Source organism: Lathyrus oleraceus, chromosome 4, assembly GCF_024323335.1.
Source record: "Lathyrus oleraceus cultivar Zhongwan6 chromosome 4, CAAS_Psat_ZW6_1.0, whole genome shotgun sequence".
In the NCBI taxonomy this organism is placed as follows: domain Eukaryota; kingdom Viridiplantae; phylum Streptophyta; class Magnoliopsida; order Fabales; family Fabaceae; genus Lathyrus; species Lathyrus oleraceus.
Genome location: NC_066582.1, coordinates 151,122,764 through 151,139,712, shown reverse-complemented (window position 1 = coordinate 151,139,712; position 16,949 = coordinate 151,122,764). Strand labels below are relative to the sequence as shown.

Here is a 16,949-nt window from a genome sequence, read left to right as displayed (position 1 = left end):
ACAAAATAGAAAGACAGGGATCACAAAATTGTTTGCAAAACGTCCTTTATTAATGATAAACAATGAAAACATGTGGCCCTACAATGAACCACTACGTCTTGGGCAGAACGTAGGGTTTTGTGCAGAATGAGAAAAACAAAAGAAAATTACTCTGTCTGGAGAGTAACTTGGACTATATCCTCGGCAGTCCAGTTGTTGATCACTTCCCCTGGCGCACTTGGGCGGACCCAGCAGTCGAGATCACAGTCGCTGTCGACATCTTCACCCTCAGTAGCAAAGACATCACCATGATTCATCAGCCCAGCGCTGGTGAAGGTACTTGGACCTGCTGCCCCCTGCTCTGCTCGGAGAGGCTCATAACCGATGCCAAACTTATCTTCTTTGACAGGCAAGTCCACCATCTTGCCCCAGCCCTCAGCTCTACCAGAGTTAACCACCTCCTTAGCTTGCTTGTAAGAAGTGATCGAAGCACCTGGTTTCCTCTGCTCAGCGTAGGCTACCTTCTCCAGAGCCACGGTCTCGAACGCCTGGCACAAAGTCTCGTGGATCTCGCCGTCCACCTCGACATATTTAAACGAGGACAGATGACTCACCAAGATATCCTCTTCACCGCACACGGTCACAATCTGACCGTTCCAGACATATTTGAGCTTCTGGTGGAGAGTCGATGAGACTGCTCCTGCTGCATGGATCCATGGACGTCCCAGAAGACAACTGTAAGCAGGCTGGATGTCCATGACATAGAAGACAATGTCAAACTCCTCCGGACCTATCCTTATAGGCAAAGTGATTTCACCAAAGACAGAACGCTTGGATCCATCGAATGCACGCACAACCAGGTCACTCGGCGTCAGCACAACCCCTTCAATCGGTATCTTCTTCAATATTTGCTTAGGCAGCACGTTCAACGAAGACCCGGTGTCCACCAAGACATGTGACAGCACAGCCCCCTTACACTCCATGGTGATGTGCAAGGCCTTGTTGTGATTCCGCCCCTCAGGTGTCAAATCAAGATCTGTGAACCCTACACCGTGTCGGGTAGTCACATTAGCAATTACACCTTCCAGTTGATTGACCGAAATCTCCTGAGGTACATACGCCATGTTTAACATCTTCAGCAAGGCGTCTCTATGTGCCTCAGAGCACAACAGCAGAGAAAGGATAGAGATTTTAGAGGGAGTTTGATTGAGCTGATCTACAATCTTGTAGTCACTCTTCTTTATTATCCTCATGAATTCCTCCACGTCCTTCTCAAACGAGCCACCAGGCACATTTGTTTGAGCAGGAACTTCATCAACAACGGCCTGTTTGCCCTTAGCTTTAGCAGATGCCTCAGCATTGGCATCCCTCAACTGTTGAGGCGCAAACAGCCGACCACTACGGGTAAAGCCTCCGGGTCCACCCACATTGTCCACAGCAGGACCCACAACGACCGGAGCTTTACTAGCAGGTGCAAAAATCGTCACGGGCGCTTGATTTGAAGGCTTGACCCTGTTCTCAGCCCTCCTGTTGCTTCGGTAGGCATTGTCATACCTCCAAGGCACAGCATTATTATTCTCGGCCCTTCTAACCGGAGCGACGATTGTTGTCGGAATATTGGTGGAAACTGGTGTGGAGATGGTAACTGGATTACCACTGGTTGTAGGCGCACGCCTTTCAGCTGGCTTGAAGAAGATAGTGACAGTAGACACTGCCCCATGACCTCTGTTATCAGCCCTACCAAATTGAACATGGCCCTGATCCATCAAACCCTGGATACCAGCCCGCAGTAGTTCACAACCGTTCTCAGCCTCTGCACAGCCCAGGCAATCTCCATCACAGCCCGGATGAACACCGCTATTCAGTAGACGGTCTTTAATAACCAATAGAGAAGTCTGAATCTCATCCACACTGATCACCATATCTTCAGATTCATCCCCTTCAATATAATTTACCCTATGAGCACCATGCGCAGGCATAGGGTTGTTCACAACATTCGGCACAGGGGAGAAATTGATCGTCTTAGAATCGATCAAATCTTGGACTTTGTGCTGGAAAGCCCGACATTTCTCTATATGATGTCCTGGTGCCCCAGAATGGAAATCGCACCGGACATTTGCATCGTACCCAGGTGGCAAAACGGTTGGTGGAGCCATGGTTCTTAGTTCCACAAAACCCAATCTGAGCAATTCGGGCAGAAGCTCAGCATATGACATAGGTAACGGGTCAAACCTTCTATCCGGTTGCAGCCTCTGCCTCGGCTGATAAGGACGTTGTTGCTGTTGTTGTTGTTGTCTTGGTTGTTGAGGAGGTGGACGTTGTTGCGGTGCAGGGATGGTCACTGCAGCAACCTGTCTATATTGATGCTGATTTCTGTTCGGCCCCCGGCGATGCTGAACAGCACTGGTTTCACCTTCTCTACGGCGAGGTGCCCCAGAGAAAGGTTTCTTTGATGAAGAGGAACCCGCATCGTTGATCCTTCCAGCTTTGATCAAACTCTCGGTTCTCTCACCGCAGATTACCACATCAGAGAAGCTTCCGAATGGGCAACTCCCCATTCGGTCCATGAACACTCCCTGCAGTGTGCCAATGAACATATCAGTCAACTCCCTCTCCAGCATAGGGGGTTGGACCCTGGCAGCAAGCTCACGCCACCTCTGGGCGTATTCTTTGAAGCTCTCATTACTTTTCTGGCACAGACTCTGCAGCTGAGTCCTGCTCGGTGCCATATCCATATTGTGTTTATATTGTCTGAGAAAAGCTTCTCCCAGATCTCTCCAGCATCGGATAGAGTCTCGTTTGAGTTCCATGTACCAATCTAAAGATGCCCCAGATAGGCTATCTTGAAAGAAGTACATCCACATTTTCTCGTCATCTGTATATGCCGAGATCTTCCGATAGTAAGCCTGCACGTGGGTGCGAGGGCAAGAAGTACCGTTGTACTTGTCAAAGGTGGGCGCTTTGAATTTGTGGGGAATCCTCAGACCTTCGACCAACCCCATGTTCGTGACATCGAACCCAAGAGAATTCTGGCATTCCATCGCCCTAATTTTTTCAGCCAGGGCATCGACTTTACGATCCCTATCTTCATTTCTAGCAACATCACCATCGTCTTCTCCCATCATTGTGAACATGTCCTCTTGTCTATCAACAAAAGGAGCTGGATGACGCGCCGGAGCCCTGGTAGCTCTGGCATTAACCTCTGCAGCAAGAGGCTGACCATCAACCCTTATACCCCTGAGTTCTTCTCCCGTGGCATAACCATAAACAGGAGCAGCAGCAACGTTGGCATTTTCGAAACCAGGTGGAGCAATAGGTGAACCGTGGTTAGACGCCTGAATAACCGTTTCCTGTCTCTGAACCAAAGCACGGAGCTCCTCCTGACCCTGAGCAACCCCTTGCATCATCGTCAAAAATTGGGCCATGTTCGCCCTCATCTCAGCCATCTCAGCCTGAACCTGATCCATGCTTCTTCGCTGATTGAGTCTCGTAGAATACCGGTGAGGTCGTTGATCAGCTATCCTGCCTGACACAGGAACCAGAGTGAGAAGTCGGCTTAAGAACACCTGTTATGCAAATGTTATGTGTATGATGCCAATGCATATGATGCACATGAAATGATCATTTCTCAGGCATTCAAAGAGCCTGATTCATCTCAAGAAATGACAACCTGCAACAACGCAAAAGCAACAGGGAGATATAGAGACATCATACAACTGAGCAATGAATACAGAGTGAAACCAAAATCTCATCTATAATTGAGCAGCTGGATCATACAACAAAGATCCAAATATCCAAAAAGTACAACAAATGAATCCCATCCAACAAGCCTGGGGGTGATTCACAACATAAACATCGGGAAATACAAGCTACGACAAGTTACTTCCAGGAATGAGCGTCTTCAAGTAGTGACACTGGTCTATCAACAGTTCACACTCTGAACATTCTGGCAAGGGAGTGATCTTCTCCTTCAACTGTCTTCTAAGCTCAATAACTTCGGCCCCTAGCTGGGTTTCTGATGCAAGTCTCTGGTCGACTTCTTTCTTCATCTGGATATCTTTGGCTTTGAGTTGCTTCTCCAAGTCTCTGATCTTCTTCAGATAACCGGCTTCAGCTCTCTGCAATCTCAAACACTCTCTGTGCTCTGCATTTAACAAGGTCTCCATCTCTGAATAAGATCTCTTCTTACTCCCGACTCCCCCAACATCTGCACTCTGGACGTCTCTGAGTTGATGAGACATGTTCAGCTTTTCAGCTTTGGCTTGGTACAACTCCATCTGGGCATCCTGCTCTTTCTCCTTCAGGCGACGATTCTCCATCAGAGCTTGCTTATACTGTTCAGCAGGCACAGTACTAGCAAGAATCAAGGGTGGTTGCACTTGCAACGGACTCATCCTATCATAGGGTAGCAATAAAGTTTCCACTCTTTTCTTCACCCAATCTGTGTAATCAGGCATAGCAATGGCAAACTTCTTCCCCAAAATGGATCCATCTCTGACACCAATGGACTTCCAGGCTCTTCCAATCTGCTCCAATCTAACAGGGTCATTTTTCTTCTCAAAATACACACTCTCAGCTATCTCAGCTTCAAGTGGCCTTCTACTCATAATGAATCCCAACTGGCGAAGGGAAAGAACTGGGTTGTAATTGATGCAACCCTTGGTCCCCACAAGTGGCACGTTCCGGAATTCTCCACAACTCATAATAACATCTCGCACATCCATCCGGTATGACTGCCATCTGATATCATATGAAGTGAGAGACATCACCCTCTGAGTCCACCTATAAGTGCTCTGAGCATCGACAAACGGCCCACTGACTGGTAGGAGAGACATGAACCATCTGAGCAACAGTGGGAGACAACACCTGATGGCCCCACCCTTACCATGCCTACTGTGGATAGCATAGTAAGTGTCAGCTAACAGAGTAGGAACTGGATTCCTTCCAATGAAGATGCAGACTGCAGCATAGTCAATAAAGTTGGGCATACTAGGAAACAGGACGATCCCATAGATCATCACAGCAAGCTGGGCATGAAAAGCTCCCCAATTCCCCTTCTCTGCTTCTCCTCTAGCAACTCTCAGCAGAAACTTCAAGGGTAGACCCACAACGTCCCCATTGGTCTTCCAACTATCACTGATATCTCGGATACTTAGATGCAAAGCCCTAGCAATAACCCTGAAGTCAACCTCCTTCGGTACGTCCAGGAAAGGAACCTGATGCCGAACAGGGACACCCAACAGAATGGAGTACTCCTCGAGAGTAGGCGCCAACTGATAGTCCTGGAAAGTGAAACATCTAAGCTCTGGGTCATAGAACTGAAGAAGTGTCTGTAACGGCACCGGGTCGACTACCATCTTCAACAGAGTCATAATATCCCCATACTGATCCACGAACCCCCTCAGACGATCACTGGTCACAAGACTACTCAACTCAATCAGAGATGTCAAAGGCTCACGGTGGAAAATGTAGGAACAAGTCTTCCGCTTCGGCTCGGGAACTGTTGCCATCTCTATCAATGAATCAAGCTCTGGAATGTACCTGAGAAATGATATGCATGCAAGGATTAGTTTCTTCTTTTTTTTTTTTTTTTTTTTTTTTTTTTTTTTTTTAATAATTTTTTTCATTGCATTTCTTTTGAAAAATAAACATGCTATGATGCACATGATGCAGACACGACTGGCAAGCTGTGCATCTCTGAACACAGGATCAAAACTTCGGCTTGAATTCTGATAACAATCATCTAAAACCCAAAGTCAACTGGTCAACTGTCGTCTGAACCCAATCTGAGGAACTGAGTCACCAACAGGAACATACTGAGTCACCAACGGTCACCATCAGTCACCAACAGTCACCATCTGTACCTGTTAAAATGATCATTCCCTCCCCACTCACGGGTGTCATCTAGGCCAGGGTAAGGTCGAGAGAAACGCAGGATAAACAACCCTTTCAAGAATATCATCCTGTGCACACCAGATGTATGCACCGATAATACCCCATCAGAGTCTGAACTGCTCGTGATATCAATGTTCCGCTAAGTGGCGTACACCACCCGCTTCCCATGAATCACTCTATTCCTAGGTTTCCTAGATTGCACTCATAGCCTGGGTATTGGGCCTTTTACCTCGAGTATCACCCATCCCAAACAGAGAACACACAGCCAACACAGCAGATGAATATGAATGAATGCAAACATTAATGCACACAATAAATGCAAATAATAAATGCACATATATACAAATGAATGCAATAAATAACAGTAAATAGCAACCAAAGCCCTAACCTAGAGAACGCTAGGAGAGACTCGCTTAGGGAAGAAGGACCAGCACAGGTCAACTTCTCTGAGTCCCCAGCAGAGTCGCCAGCTGTCGCATTACGCGAAAAACCGGCGGGAAAACAAGAACAACAGAGCCGCCACCGTGCGTTATTTATCCCAAAAGAGGGAAAGGAAACGCTCAGAGTAAACCTGGAAAGAACATGGTCTCGCGACCAGAGAGAATGGGATCGGGAGTCGGTTATGCGAAGGGAAGGTATTAGCACCCCTACGCATCCGTCGTACTCGACGGGATCCACGCACAATAGGAAGGAAAATGGTTGCTAAAACACTGCTCAAATAAACATCTATACAGGCTGAAAGAGACACGAGGAAACAAACAAGACTGAGACTGACTCGGCAGGATATCGCATCCTGGGCCTACTTAGTCTATCAAGCATAGACATCAGAGTCAAAGTAGTTCGGACTGGGGAAACGACACATGCTCGCTAGGATGTCGCATCCTATGCATACGTATCTCCTTTGGACGAAGGAGAATCAGAGCATTCGTAGCTCGGCTAACACGCACACAAACAAACACAGGCAAAGGCAAACGTGGAGCCTGAATGCCAATCACTGGACTTACATCAGCATCCGAACCAAAACACACACAAGGGCAAACATGGAGCCCGACAACCAATTGATGGGATTATGTCGGCATCCGAACCAAAACACACTCAAAAGGGCAAACATGGAGCCCGACAACCAATTGATGGAATTATGTCAGCATCCGAACCCAAAACACACAACAGCATGCAACAAGAAGAAGGGTCTCGATTGCAACTAGGGCAAGAGAAGGGGAAGGTCTCAATCGCAACGAGGGCGAGAGAAAAGAATTAGTGTTAGTTGTTAGTCAAACTCGACAAGACATCGCATCTCGTGCCTACGTATCTCACCTGAACGTGAGAATCAGAGTTGCCGTAGTTCGGCTAAACTATTCCTGTTGGTTTGTGTTTTTTAGGTGGACAACGTCACTACGCAATCTACCGGATGCTCGACCTTTGGAGACTTACTCACCTGTAGTAGAAGGTGTGGACGTATCCTTAAGAGGGGATAATGTTTGTTTGTGTTTTAGGAAAGCTCAAGCAAGAAAGGAAGTCCTATACGAAGGAACCGTGCTACCTTAATTGTCATGCCAACGAGACTACGCGGAGTCTAGCAAACCTAGGGGATACAATCACACCACACAAACATATACAGCATGAAATAAACACACCAACAAGGGGGCTCAAACATCAGGGTTAGGCTTTAGTCGAGGGGTCATATCAACCTCAACAAACAAGCCTCTGTATCGGGGTCAGGTTAGCTCTTAACCTTGCCATTGAGGGGCTAAGGTGAAGCTAGATGAAAGGTGATGAGGGGTGTGCCTCATTGCTTCTATCTCAAGTCAGAGAGAGCATCAGACAAGGGAGCGTGGGTCCAGAATGGGGGGACCCTTCTACGCTCAGGACATAGACTCGACTGTACAATGTACAAGATCTTGGGCTTGGATCTCAATGCTACAACCATGTAATGGGAGCAAGGAGAAGACTCACAGAATAGTGGGGGATAGATTGCTTATCCCTACCTTCCACCAATTGCCTCAAATGAGGACTTTCCCTGCTTAGGACAAATATAAACATACACAAGCATTGCCTCTTAAGGAGGACTTCAGACAATGTGCCCGGCCCGATAACAGCCGGGTCTCCAGACTACATGAAGTCAGAAGATTATACCTCAGTGGTAAGCAACCACAAGCTAGCAAAGCAAAGTTCAAAATGAACTCAAAGCCACTTAGGTACCTGTGAAAAAATCTAAAACAATCAGTTAAACTGTATACTGTATAGACAAACAACCAACAGTCAACATTAAACAGACAGACAAAGCATCATCAGACAATGAGCCAGGCACAAGCACAAGTGAATTTGTTCTCAAAGCCTACAAAACAACACAATGTTAGCCGACATCAACCAATAATCAGGCTTAAATGAATGAGGCACTCCAATCATGGCAATGTGCCTTTGAACCTGAAATCCATAATCCAAACAGTGAGTCCAAACCACTAGGTCAAAGCCTAGGGTCAAAAGAGGGAAAAAATCCAGAACAGAAGCTGATACTCCACATAAAATTCATTTACTCAAGTGACAACATGTCCTAAAATTAAGGGAGCATGCAAGATTGAATTATTTCTAAGCCTAGGGGTAGAATAGTCATTTCACAATTAGGGATTAATCGAATGAAACTCCTAACTAAAATCAATTAAAATCTACACTAGATTTAACATTCTAAAAATTCCAAGAGATTATCTAATTCTAATCCTAAAATTAATGTTTCAAATGACTTCTATCAACCACTAAAATTCTAAGTAGCTTCTAAAATCTATTTAAACTAATCCTAGAATTAATTCTAAATCAACAGTATTTCTAATGGTCCACAATTAATCCTAAAATTAATCTTTAATACTCCTTCAAATGTTTTTCTTTATGGAAAATCTAAGTTTGATAATTCCTAAAACTCTGTTTAGTTCTAGTGACTAATTAGCTCTAAGACCAAATTTTAATACCTAATTAAAGTCCTAAGAACTAATTAACTAGCCTATTAATCTGAGATCTAATGCTTCTACATAATCCTAATTCTTCTAATCAGCATCTAACCATCTGGAACATAGAAATACACATGTGAGGAAGCGTATAGGTGAAGTCCAAGAAGAATTCACCAAACGCGCTTTTCGCAAAAGCTACACAAGCAAATGAAGCGCTTGCCGTTGACAAAGTGCTTAAAGAAAACTCCGTGCGAACATCACATTCGTCATCACCCTGACCTTCACCAGCAAACATCGTTGTTCGCGGACACTTCACCATCTCGGATCGTTCAACAGTCTAACGCGATTCGCGTCCATCCACCATCAACAATCAACTACTCAAACTTACGAAATCAACAACATCAGCTATCCTAATCTACGGAGCCGAATCGCAACGGCATCAACAAATTACTCGAGCACGACGAAAAAGAAGAACAATAACTCACCGGCAATGACGACGGGAGGACGGATCGGCGTCGGCTACGAATGGATCGGTTTTGATGTGTCGCCGCGTTCTTCTTCCTTCTGTTTCAGTGCTTGCAATCTTCTTGAATTCGGTTAGAATTTCTCCTTGCCGCGAGCTTCGCCTCCACTTGTATTCAATGCTCTTCTTCTTCTACCTTTCTTGGAGTGATTCTGGTGAGACGTTGATCGTTGGTGGCAAAGGTTTTGAGAATTCGTTACAGTGGTTGAAGACTCTGTGAGGATGATCGAAGGTTGGTACGGTGAATGTGGTGGAAGAGGAGGCTGAAGTGGTGGCCTAGCTCTGCCGTGTGGAGCTTCGAATGATGAAGCTCCCACAACAATGGAGAATGAGCGTGTACTGAAGGTGAGGACTGAGTGCAGAAGCTTCTGGGAATCAGGGAAAAATCGTTCGAACCCCATGATTGGCAATGATTGCCACTTATATAGGCTTGATCCAAGGGGCAAGTTGGAGAAACAGATTTGGGTGGCTCAATCTCATTCGTCCAGCTGGCACTTAAGTGAAGGTGAGTCTTGAATTAAGTCACGTGTGTTTTAGAAACTGAATGGCACGCTTCACTCATGATTTATTCACTGAAGACCCAACTGTGGGTACTTGTTTTGAACCGAACTGGTTTGGATCCCTTAACTCCCTGAACTGTTTATTATCTTGATGCTCATTGATTTGAATTGAACTGTTTTTTTGGATTGTAGGCCTGTGTTGGTATGCTTGGTATTGCAGCAGCATTTAGTTAGGTTACTCTGACTTGTGTTTCAATAGAGCTTGGCAGCATGATACATTGATTCATGAAATAGTCTCAGTTCAAATTCCCTGCATTTTTGATTGGTGGCTTAAAGATACAACTGGTGTGGCGCACACATGCTTTGAGTTGGTATTCCTTATAGTTTCACAGGTTCATGGCAAAGCTATCTCGCAACTTGGTTACGTGGCGCATTCAGCATGTATACTGCCTTGTTCTTTATGTGATCTTTGACAAGTTTCAGTTGCAAACTCGCCTAAAGAAAATTCAGAGAGAGCATCACTTTTTCACTCAGCTGGCTTGTGTTGAAATATTGCTCTAAATTCTGATACATTGCAGGTTTATCAATTTGTGCAGTGTCAGTTATGGTAACCTGGGAAGCAGGTTGGGTTAATTGTTGGTTGTACTGTATTTTTTCATGTTCCGAACCAGAACCACATGATGAAGCTTTCGCATTCAAAGGCTAACAGCACCTAAGCTCATGTTTGCAGAAGACTGATATGGACGCATATAAGGCGTTCCATCACCAGCTACAACAGATTGCTTCGAAAATCCTCGAGCACCTCTACTATGAAGACTGAACTGCTGCACTGTCATGTCACTGGAGTTTCCAGCCACACCAGCATTGCCGGGTGAGCCCAAATGGCCGGATGGAGCTATCTGCCTGGCTTTTGCATAAACTAACTATTCAGACACACCACTAGATGAGTTAGCACGAGCAAATCCATCGCTTGCAACTTTCGGAGAAGTAGCCTTCCAGTTTGTAACGGGGATAGAGGGTGACTGAGCAACAATGCTAATAATTCCCTTTTGGTTGTTGAATCATTCTTGATTGCATCAAGAGAAAGAGCTGAACCAGTAAGTTAGCATTTGCAGGTTATTTTAAGTGATCCACCGTTATTTGGAATGTGCTTAATTGTTTGCGAGCTCGTAATTTGCCATCTGCATTTTGATTGTCCAGGTCTCATGTTTCGCGCTTCGCACATGCATTCCCATCACATTGTTGCACCTTGCCAACTATTGATACCCTGTACTGCCGGCTTGCAGGCAGCTTGGCGCTCACACAATTGATTCAAGGATCACGATGGTGTTTGAAGGGTCAAACGGTGATTGAGACAAATGGTGTAGCAGGTCTGCAGCAGGTAACACTTCTTGCCATTCTGCAACTGACTGTAGCCTAGCCTCACTGTTGGATTCACCTCAACCTTCTACATTGCTTAAGAACTGTGGATGCCAAGCCTTATGTGAAGCTGTCAAATGGATCTGGTCTCCCTTGTAGGCCGTGAATGCAAATGGTGAATTTTTTTTATGCAGTAAATGCAAAATTTTGTTTGTGAATTATGTAGAATTTTTATGATGCAATGCAGAATTTTTTATGATGCAATGCAGAATTTTTATGATGAATTATGCAGAATTTTTTATGTGAATTATGCAGAATTTTTATGATGAATTATGCAGAATTTTTTATGTGAATTATGCAGAATTTTTATGATGAATTATGCAGAATTTTTATGATGCAAATGCAGAATTTTTTTTATGAATTATGCAGAAATTTTTTATGTGAATTATGCAGAATTTTTATGATGCAAATGCAGAATTTTTTTTATGAATTATGCAGAATTTTTATGATGCAAATGCAGAATTTTTTTATGAATTATGCAGCTACTACTATGCAATGCTACTATGAGTTTGCCGCAGCTGGCTCGGTGTTGGCAACTAGTATAACAAAGCGCTTCCGTTCGTGCTCTTCCGTTAGCAGCTTCATTTGCCAATTCCATTGTTTTATTTTTTTCCATTTTCATTTTGTCTTATTGGACATGTAACATTGTACTCATTAAAATTGAATTGGATAAATGGAAGGGTTAAAATGGATATGAAATTGGATAATGGGCTTAAAATTAGATGGTAGTTAGTTTGGAACTGGATCATTGTTAAACTGTTAAATTGGATTTAATTGGATAACAAAACTGGTTTATGGACAATTGGTTATGGATTAATTGGATTTGGTTTAAAAATGGATACGGGTTGTATATGGACATTTGGTCAGACAGTTGACTTTTATGGGCCTCAGCCGACTTGGTTATGCATTGTGGACTCCTGAACCCCCAACTTTGGCCAACTTGCTACAACATGAGCCTTAATTCACATGAGCTTTCTAGAACGACCATAGGACCTTTTCCAACGTGAAAATCCCTTGCTCTCTTGCACAGATGACTTCTTCTGATCAGTCTCGCATGATAAAATGCAATATGCTATGCAATGCTAAGGCAATGTTAATGTGATGTTAACGACCTAAAAAAATGAAATGAATGTACAAATGGGAGGTGCAAATTTGAGGTGCTACAATACCCATGTCATTCTTGTGAATTCATCAACAAATAACACAAAGTATTTATTCCCTCCAATCGATGCTACTGGAAATGGACCACACACATCAGAATGTACAACTCCCAAGGCATGTTTTGCTCTTGGAGCAGTTTCTGACGCAAATGGCAATCGTGGTTGTTTTCCTTCCATGCAAACTTTGCATGACTTTTCAGGCTTCTTAATTGCAGGAATTCCATGTACCAACTTCTTTGAATTCAGATGTTTTAAGCTTCTGAAATTCAAATGACCAAATCTTCTGTGCCACAACTCACTCTCCTTCTCAGCACTTGTTGCACTAAGACATTCTGAGTCTACAATTCTGACATTCACCTTGAATGTTCTATTCCTTCCCTGTTCTGACTCCATAATCAACTTCTGATTGCAGTCATACAGCTTCAGAAGATTGTCCTTCATGGTAACTGAAAAACCTTTCTCAATTAATTGTTCCACACTCATCAGATTGCTTCTGATGCTAGGTACATACCACGCATTCTGAATCAATGTTGTTTTCCCATTGTTCAGAATCACTCTGACATTTCCCATACCTTCTGCATTAAGATATTTGTCATCAACATATCTGATCTTTGTCCTCTTTTCAGAGTCAAAGTCAACCAGCCATTTCTTGTTTTCAGTAAGATGATTTGAACAGCCAGTGTCCATATACCACCAGTCTATCCGATCCAGATCATCAGATTCAGAGGCCATCAATAGCACAGATTCGTCATCAGAACTTTTGGATATATTTACTTCTTCTGATTTTCTCTCCTTGTTTGACCAACAGTCTCTAGCAACGTGACCAAACTTCTTACAACAGTAACATTGGATCTTCTTCTTGTCATACTTCTCTTTTCCCTTTTGAGCATTCTTTTGTCTATCAGAGGTTGAGCTTTCTGACTTCTGACCACCATCAGATCTTCTTCTGGCTTCTGATACCTCCTATCAGAAGTTGCTTTCAGAGCCTGCTGCTCTACTTCCCTTTCAGAAGTTCTCTCAGTCAAACGCAACTCTTGCGCTTCTAGACTGCTCTGCAGCTCTTCAATTCTCATGGTGCTCAAATCTTTGGAATGTTCTATTGCTACTACAATGTAATCAAATTGAGAGGTAAGGGATCTCAATACCTTCTCCATGATTGTTTCTTCAGAAAGAGTTTCTCCACACGCTTTCATCTCATTAGTGATCAGAAACACTCTGGAGATATATTCAGAAACTTTCTCATTATTCTTCATGTTGAGATTCTCATATTGCTTTCTCAAGGACTGAAGCTTCACCTTCTTCACTGATGCGTCACCACCATAACATCTAACCAGTGTGTCCCACGCAACCTTTGCTGTCGTTGAATCTGCAATCTTTTCAAACACATTTACATCAACACATTGATGAATGAAGAACAATGCTTTCTGATCCTTCTTCCTTACTTCCTTCTGCGCGTTTTTCTGTTCATCCGTCGCATCTGCTGCTACCGGAACATAACCATCAGTGACAAGATCTAAAACATCTTGAGCACCGAACAATATGCGCATTTGGATCATCCAACGATTCCAGTTTTTACCGTCAAATACTGGAAGTTTGGTGTTCATGTTGCCGTTTCCGTTCATCTTTCTACCTTGCACAGTACACTCGAATTTCTCACAGTGTTTCCCAACCCACAGAATTAAAAATTCTGATTAGATTTTGTTCAAGATTCAACACGTATCTAAGAATCAAAATCAAACACACAAGACCTCACGTTCCCTCGTGTTTCCCGTGTTTCCCAATGAATCCGAACCGGGGCTCTAGATACCAATTGTTGGTGCAAAGGTAGAATAAATGATGAACGGAAATATTCTATTAAGAGAATGACGGCTAAAAACATGATAAAAGTTACAATGATTGCCACCCTATTTATAAGCTAAAACTAGGGTTACTAGAATAGGAGAAAATACTAAAATACCCTCTAACAAACTTAGGGGCTAAGAAAATAGTACAACTAATAAATATGAATTACTTCTAATAATGACAACTACTAAAAATTTTCAAGCAGCTTTAAAATATGACAACTCTAAAAGTCAAGTGGTTTTTGGATGTTGACAGCGCTTTTCAATAATTCTTTGTGACATTTTTCAATGGGGTAATTGATAATTGTCTAGTAATTTTTTAAGATGATATTTGATCAAAAAGAAGATATCTGAAGCCTTATTTGATAAATTATTCAAAGTTTCAGCTGAAATGTAAATCAATCTGAAATTCTAGTTATCAGACTTTCGATGTCACACGGGTTGTTATGACATCCAATTCTGCACAGACAAGAATTATGCAGAACTTAAAAGTAAGTGCAATAAATAACACAAGTAATTGTTTACCCAGTTCAGTCCAACATGACCTACGTCTGGGGGCTACCAAGCCAGGGAGGAAATCCACTATTAGTAGTATTAATTCAAAGCTAAACTCCCCCGTTTACAACTCTTCACTTAATCCTTACCCAATGCAATTTCAATCTTACACTAAGATCAGAGTTCCTACTCACTCCCCCTCAATCACCTCAGTGATTACTACCTTTAATCAATATTAAAGACAATTATGAAGTCACACTTCAAACAACTCTTGATTGTGCTTAACAGCTTTAATCAAGATACACAGCACGCACGCTTAAAAGCTTAGAGTGACACAACACTTACAACTCAATGAACACCCTATACCAATGCAATCATCTATGTGATAATAGCTTGGCTTACAAGATATGTCTAATACAAGACTCACAAAAATACAGCAGTGAAGTATGATAAACACACTAAATCTTCACGCCTCAAAATCCCCAGTCCTGAATGAAGGATTGCCATCCTTTTATATTGCAGCACTTGGGCCTTGTACTTGTATTCTCCTGAATTTTATGTCACGCGAGTTCCCCTAAATTCCATATCTAGGTTACTAACAAATAGGCTATTTGTTAGGTTCATTAAATGTAGCTTGGTTGTTGGTTTCCTGGATTTTCTCTCAGCTGTTGAATCTCTGAAGAATAGCCTGAGAAAAATGTTGAAACAGAAAAACTAAACAACCTACAATATAGCATATGCTGTCAGGAATGAATGTCACAACATTCAGTTTGACATCCAAATCAAGGACCATATGCTAAGTCTGTTTTTCCTGAAAACAGACTGTACAATTTGCTGTACTGTACAGAATCAATCTGTCCATGCTTCAGTATCAGCGTACATTAATAAATGTCAAAATATCCAATTTTGACATTCACACATAGAGACTTACATCAGGTCTGTTATCCTCTTGATAAGCAGACTGACAATAAATACTGAGTTATAGTAGAACATCACCTGTTCTATTCCTCAGTATCTGCTGACAGGGATGAATGTCATAACATCTAGTTTGACATTCAATAAATCTTGTATTAGCCAATCCTGCAGTACACTACTCAGAATGTCATGACATCAGCCAAGACATCAGAGTACAGCTAGATATTCTAACATACAATGCAGTCAAACAAACATCTCCACAGCATGTCATGACATCGGTCAAGACATTAGAATCCAGCTAGTGTTTTACCATACAATGCAGCCAATTAAACACCTACAAACTCCCCCTTTGGCAAATTTTTGGCTAAAACACTTTGGTCTCACAACAGAGTCCATAGGAGCGGAAATCTCACATCTAGCAGGAAATTAACCTAGCTAATACACTCAGAGTGGCAGCACACTCACACACATGGAAGTTAAATAAAAACTTCACATATCAGCACACATACAGAAGTTAAATAAAAACTTCTAATTGCAGCACACACATACTGAAGATCTGTCCTGAATATCTATTTAGCTGTTTAGCAATAAGCAAAACAATCTGTTGTCCTGGGGTTATCACAGGTGTTACTCCCCCTTTTTGTCAAAAATGTTGCCAAAGCAACACTTTAAATTACAGATCCACATAACTAGAATTACACAAACATGACAGAATTACAGTCTTGGTTTTACTTCACAGTTTCAACCAAGTCAACACCCACTTGATCTTGCTTCACAACTTTGATCAAGTAGTCACACACTCTTGCTTTACAGTAGGTACCACCATATCAGATGCCATGACTTTGTGTCTGACATCCAGAACCACTCCTGCATGAACATTGTCCTTGAACTCCTGCAGGAGCATAGGCTGCCTCAAGGTAGGATATCTCCTTAACCTCTTGTTGTCATACTTGTTGCAGGTGACATAGTTATGATCTGTTGACCAATCAGAGCACACTTCCAATTGTTTAATAGGCAGAGATATTAAACAATACATCCCAAACATCATTGGTTGCTATAAGTTCTCAAAGAGACATATTCCCAGTTTGCCCCTTAAGTTTTCAAAATGAGTAGCATCCAGAGCCTTTGTAAATATGTCAGCCAGTTGGAGTTCAGTGGCTACATGTTCCAAGGTAATCACTTTGTCTTCCACCAGATCTCTGATGAAGTGATGTCTAATGTCAATATGTTTGGTCCTGCTGTGTTGGACGGGATTCTTGGAAATATTGATGGCACTGAGATTA

At 42.8% G+C, this 16,949-nt stretch overlaps 1 protein-coding gene and 1 long non-coding RNA gene across 4 annotated transcripts in view; one reads left to right on the top strand and one right to left on the bottom strand.

Moving 5' to 3' along the window:
* The window catches only part of LOC127074223 (uncharacterized), a 29,347-nt gene extending 19,902 nt beyond the window's left edge, over positions 1 to 9,445 (bottom strand). The window contains exons 1-3 of one of the 3 annotated variants that reach the window (XM_051015528.1): positions 9,299 to 9,445; positions 8,008 to 8,073; positions 151 to 3,505 (exon numbers count right to left, since the gene is read on the bottom strand). In XM_051015528.1, coding sequence (XP_050871485.1) covers positions 151 to 3,446 — 3,296 coding nt within the window. In that variant the 5' untranslated portion in view covers positions 3,447 to 3,505; positions 8,008 to 8,073; positions 9,299 to 9,445. The remainder of the gene's footprint in view (positions 1 to 150; positions 3,506 to 8,007; positions 8,074 to 9,298) is intronic. The other 2 variants (XR_007785953.1, XR_007785954.1) reach the window with 2 other exon arrangements.
* A 249-nt stretch (positions 9,446 to 9,694) lies between these two features.
* LOC127074224 (uncharacterized) lies at positions 9,695 to 11,954 on the top strand. The gene is made up of 4 exons (XR_007785955.1): positions 9,695 to 9,841; positions 10,029 to 10,933; positions 11,037 to 11,370; positions 11,738 to 11,954. It is a non-coding gene; the product is annotated as an uncharacterized LOC127074224 (long non-coding RNA).
* The last annotated feature ends 4,995 nt before the right edge of the window (positions 11,955 to 16,949 follow it).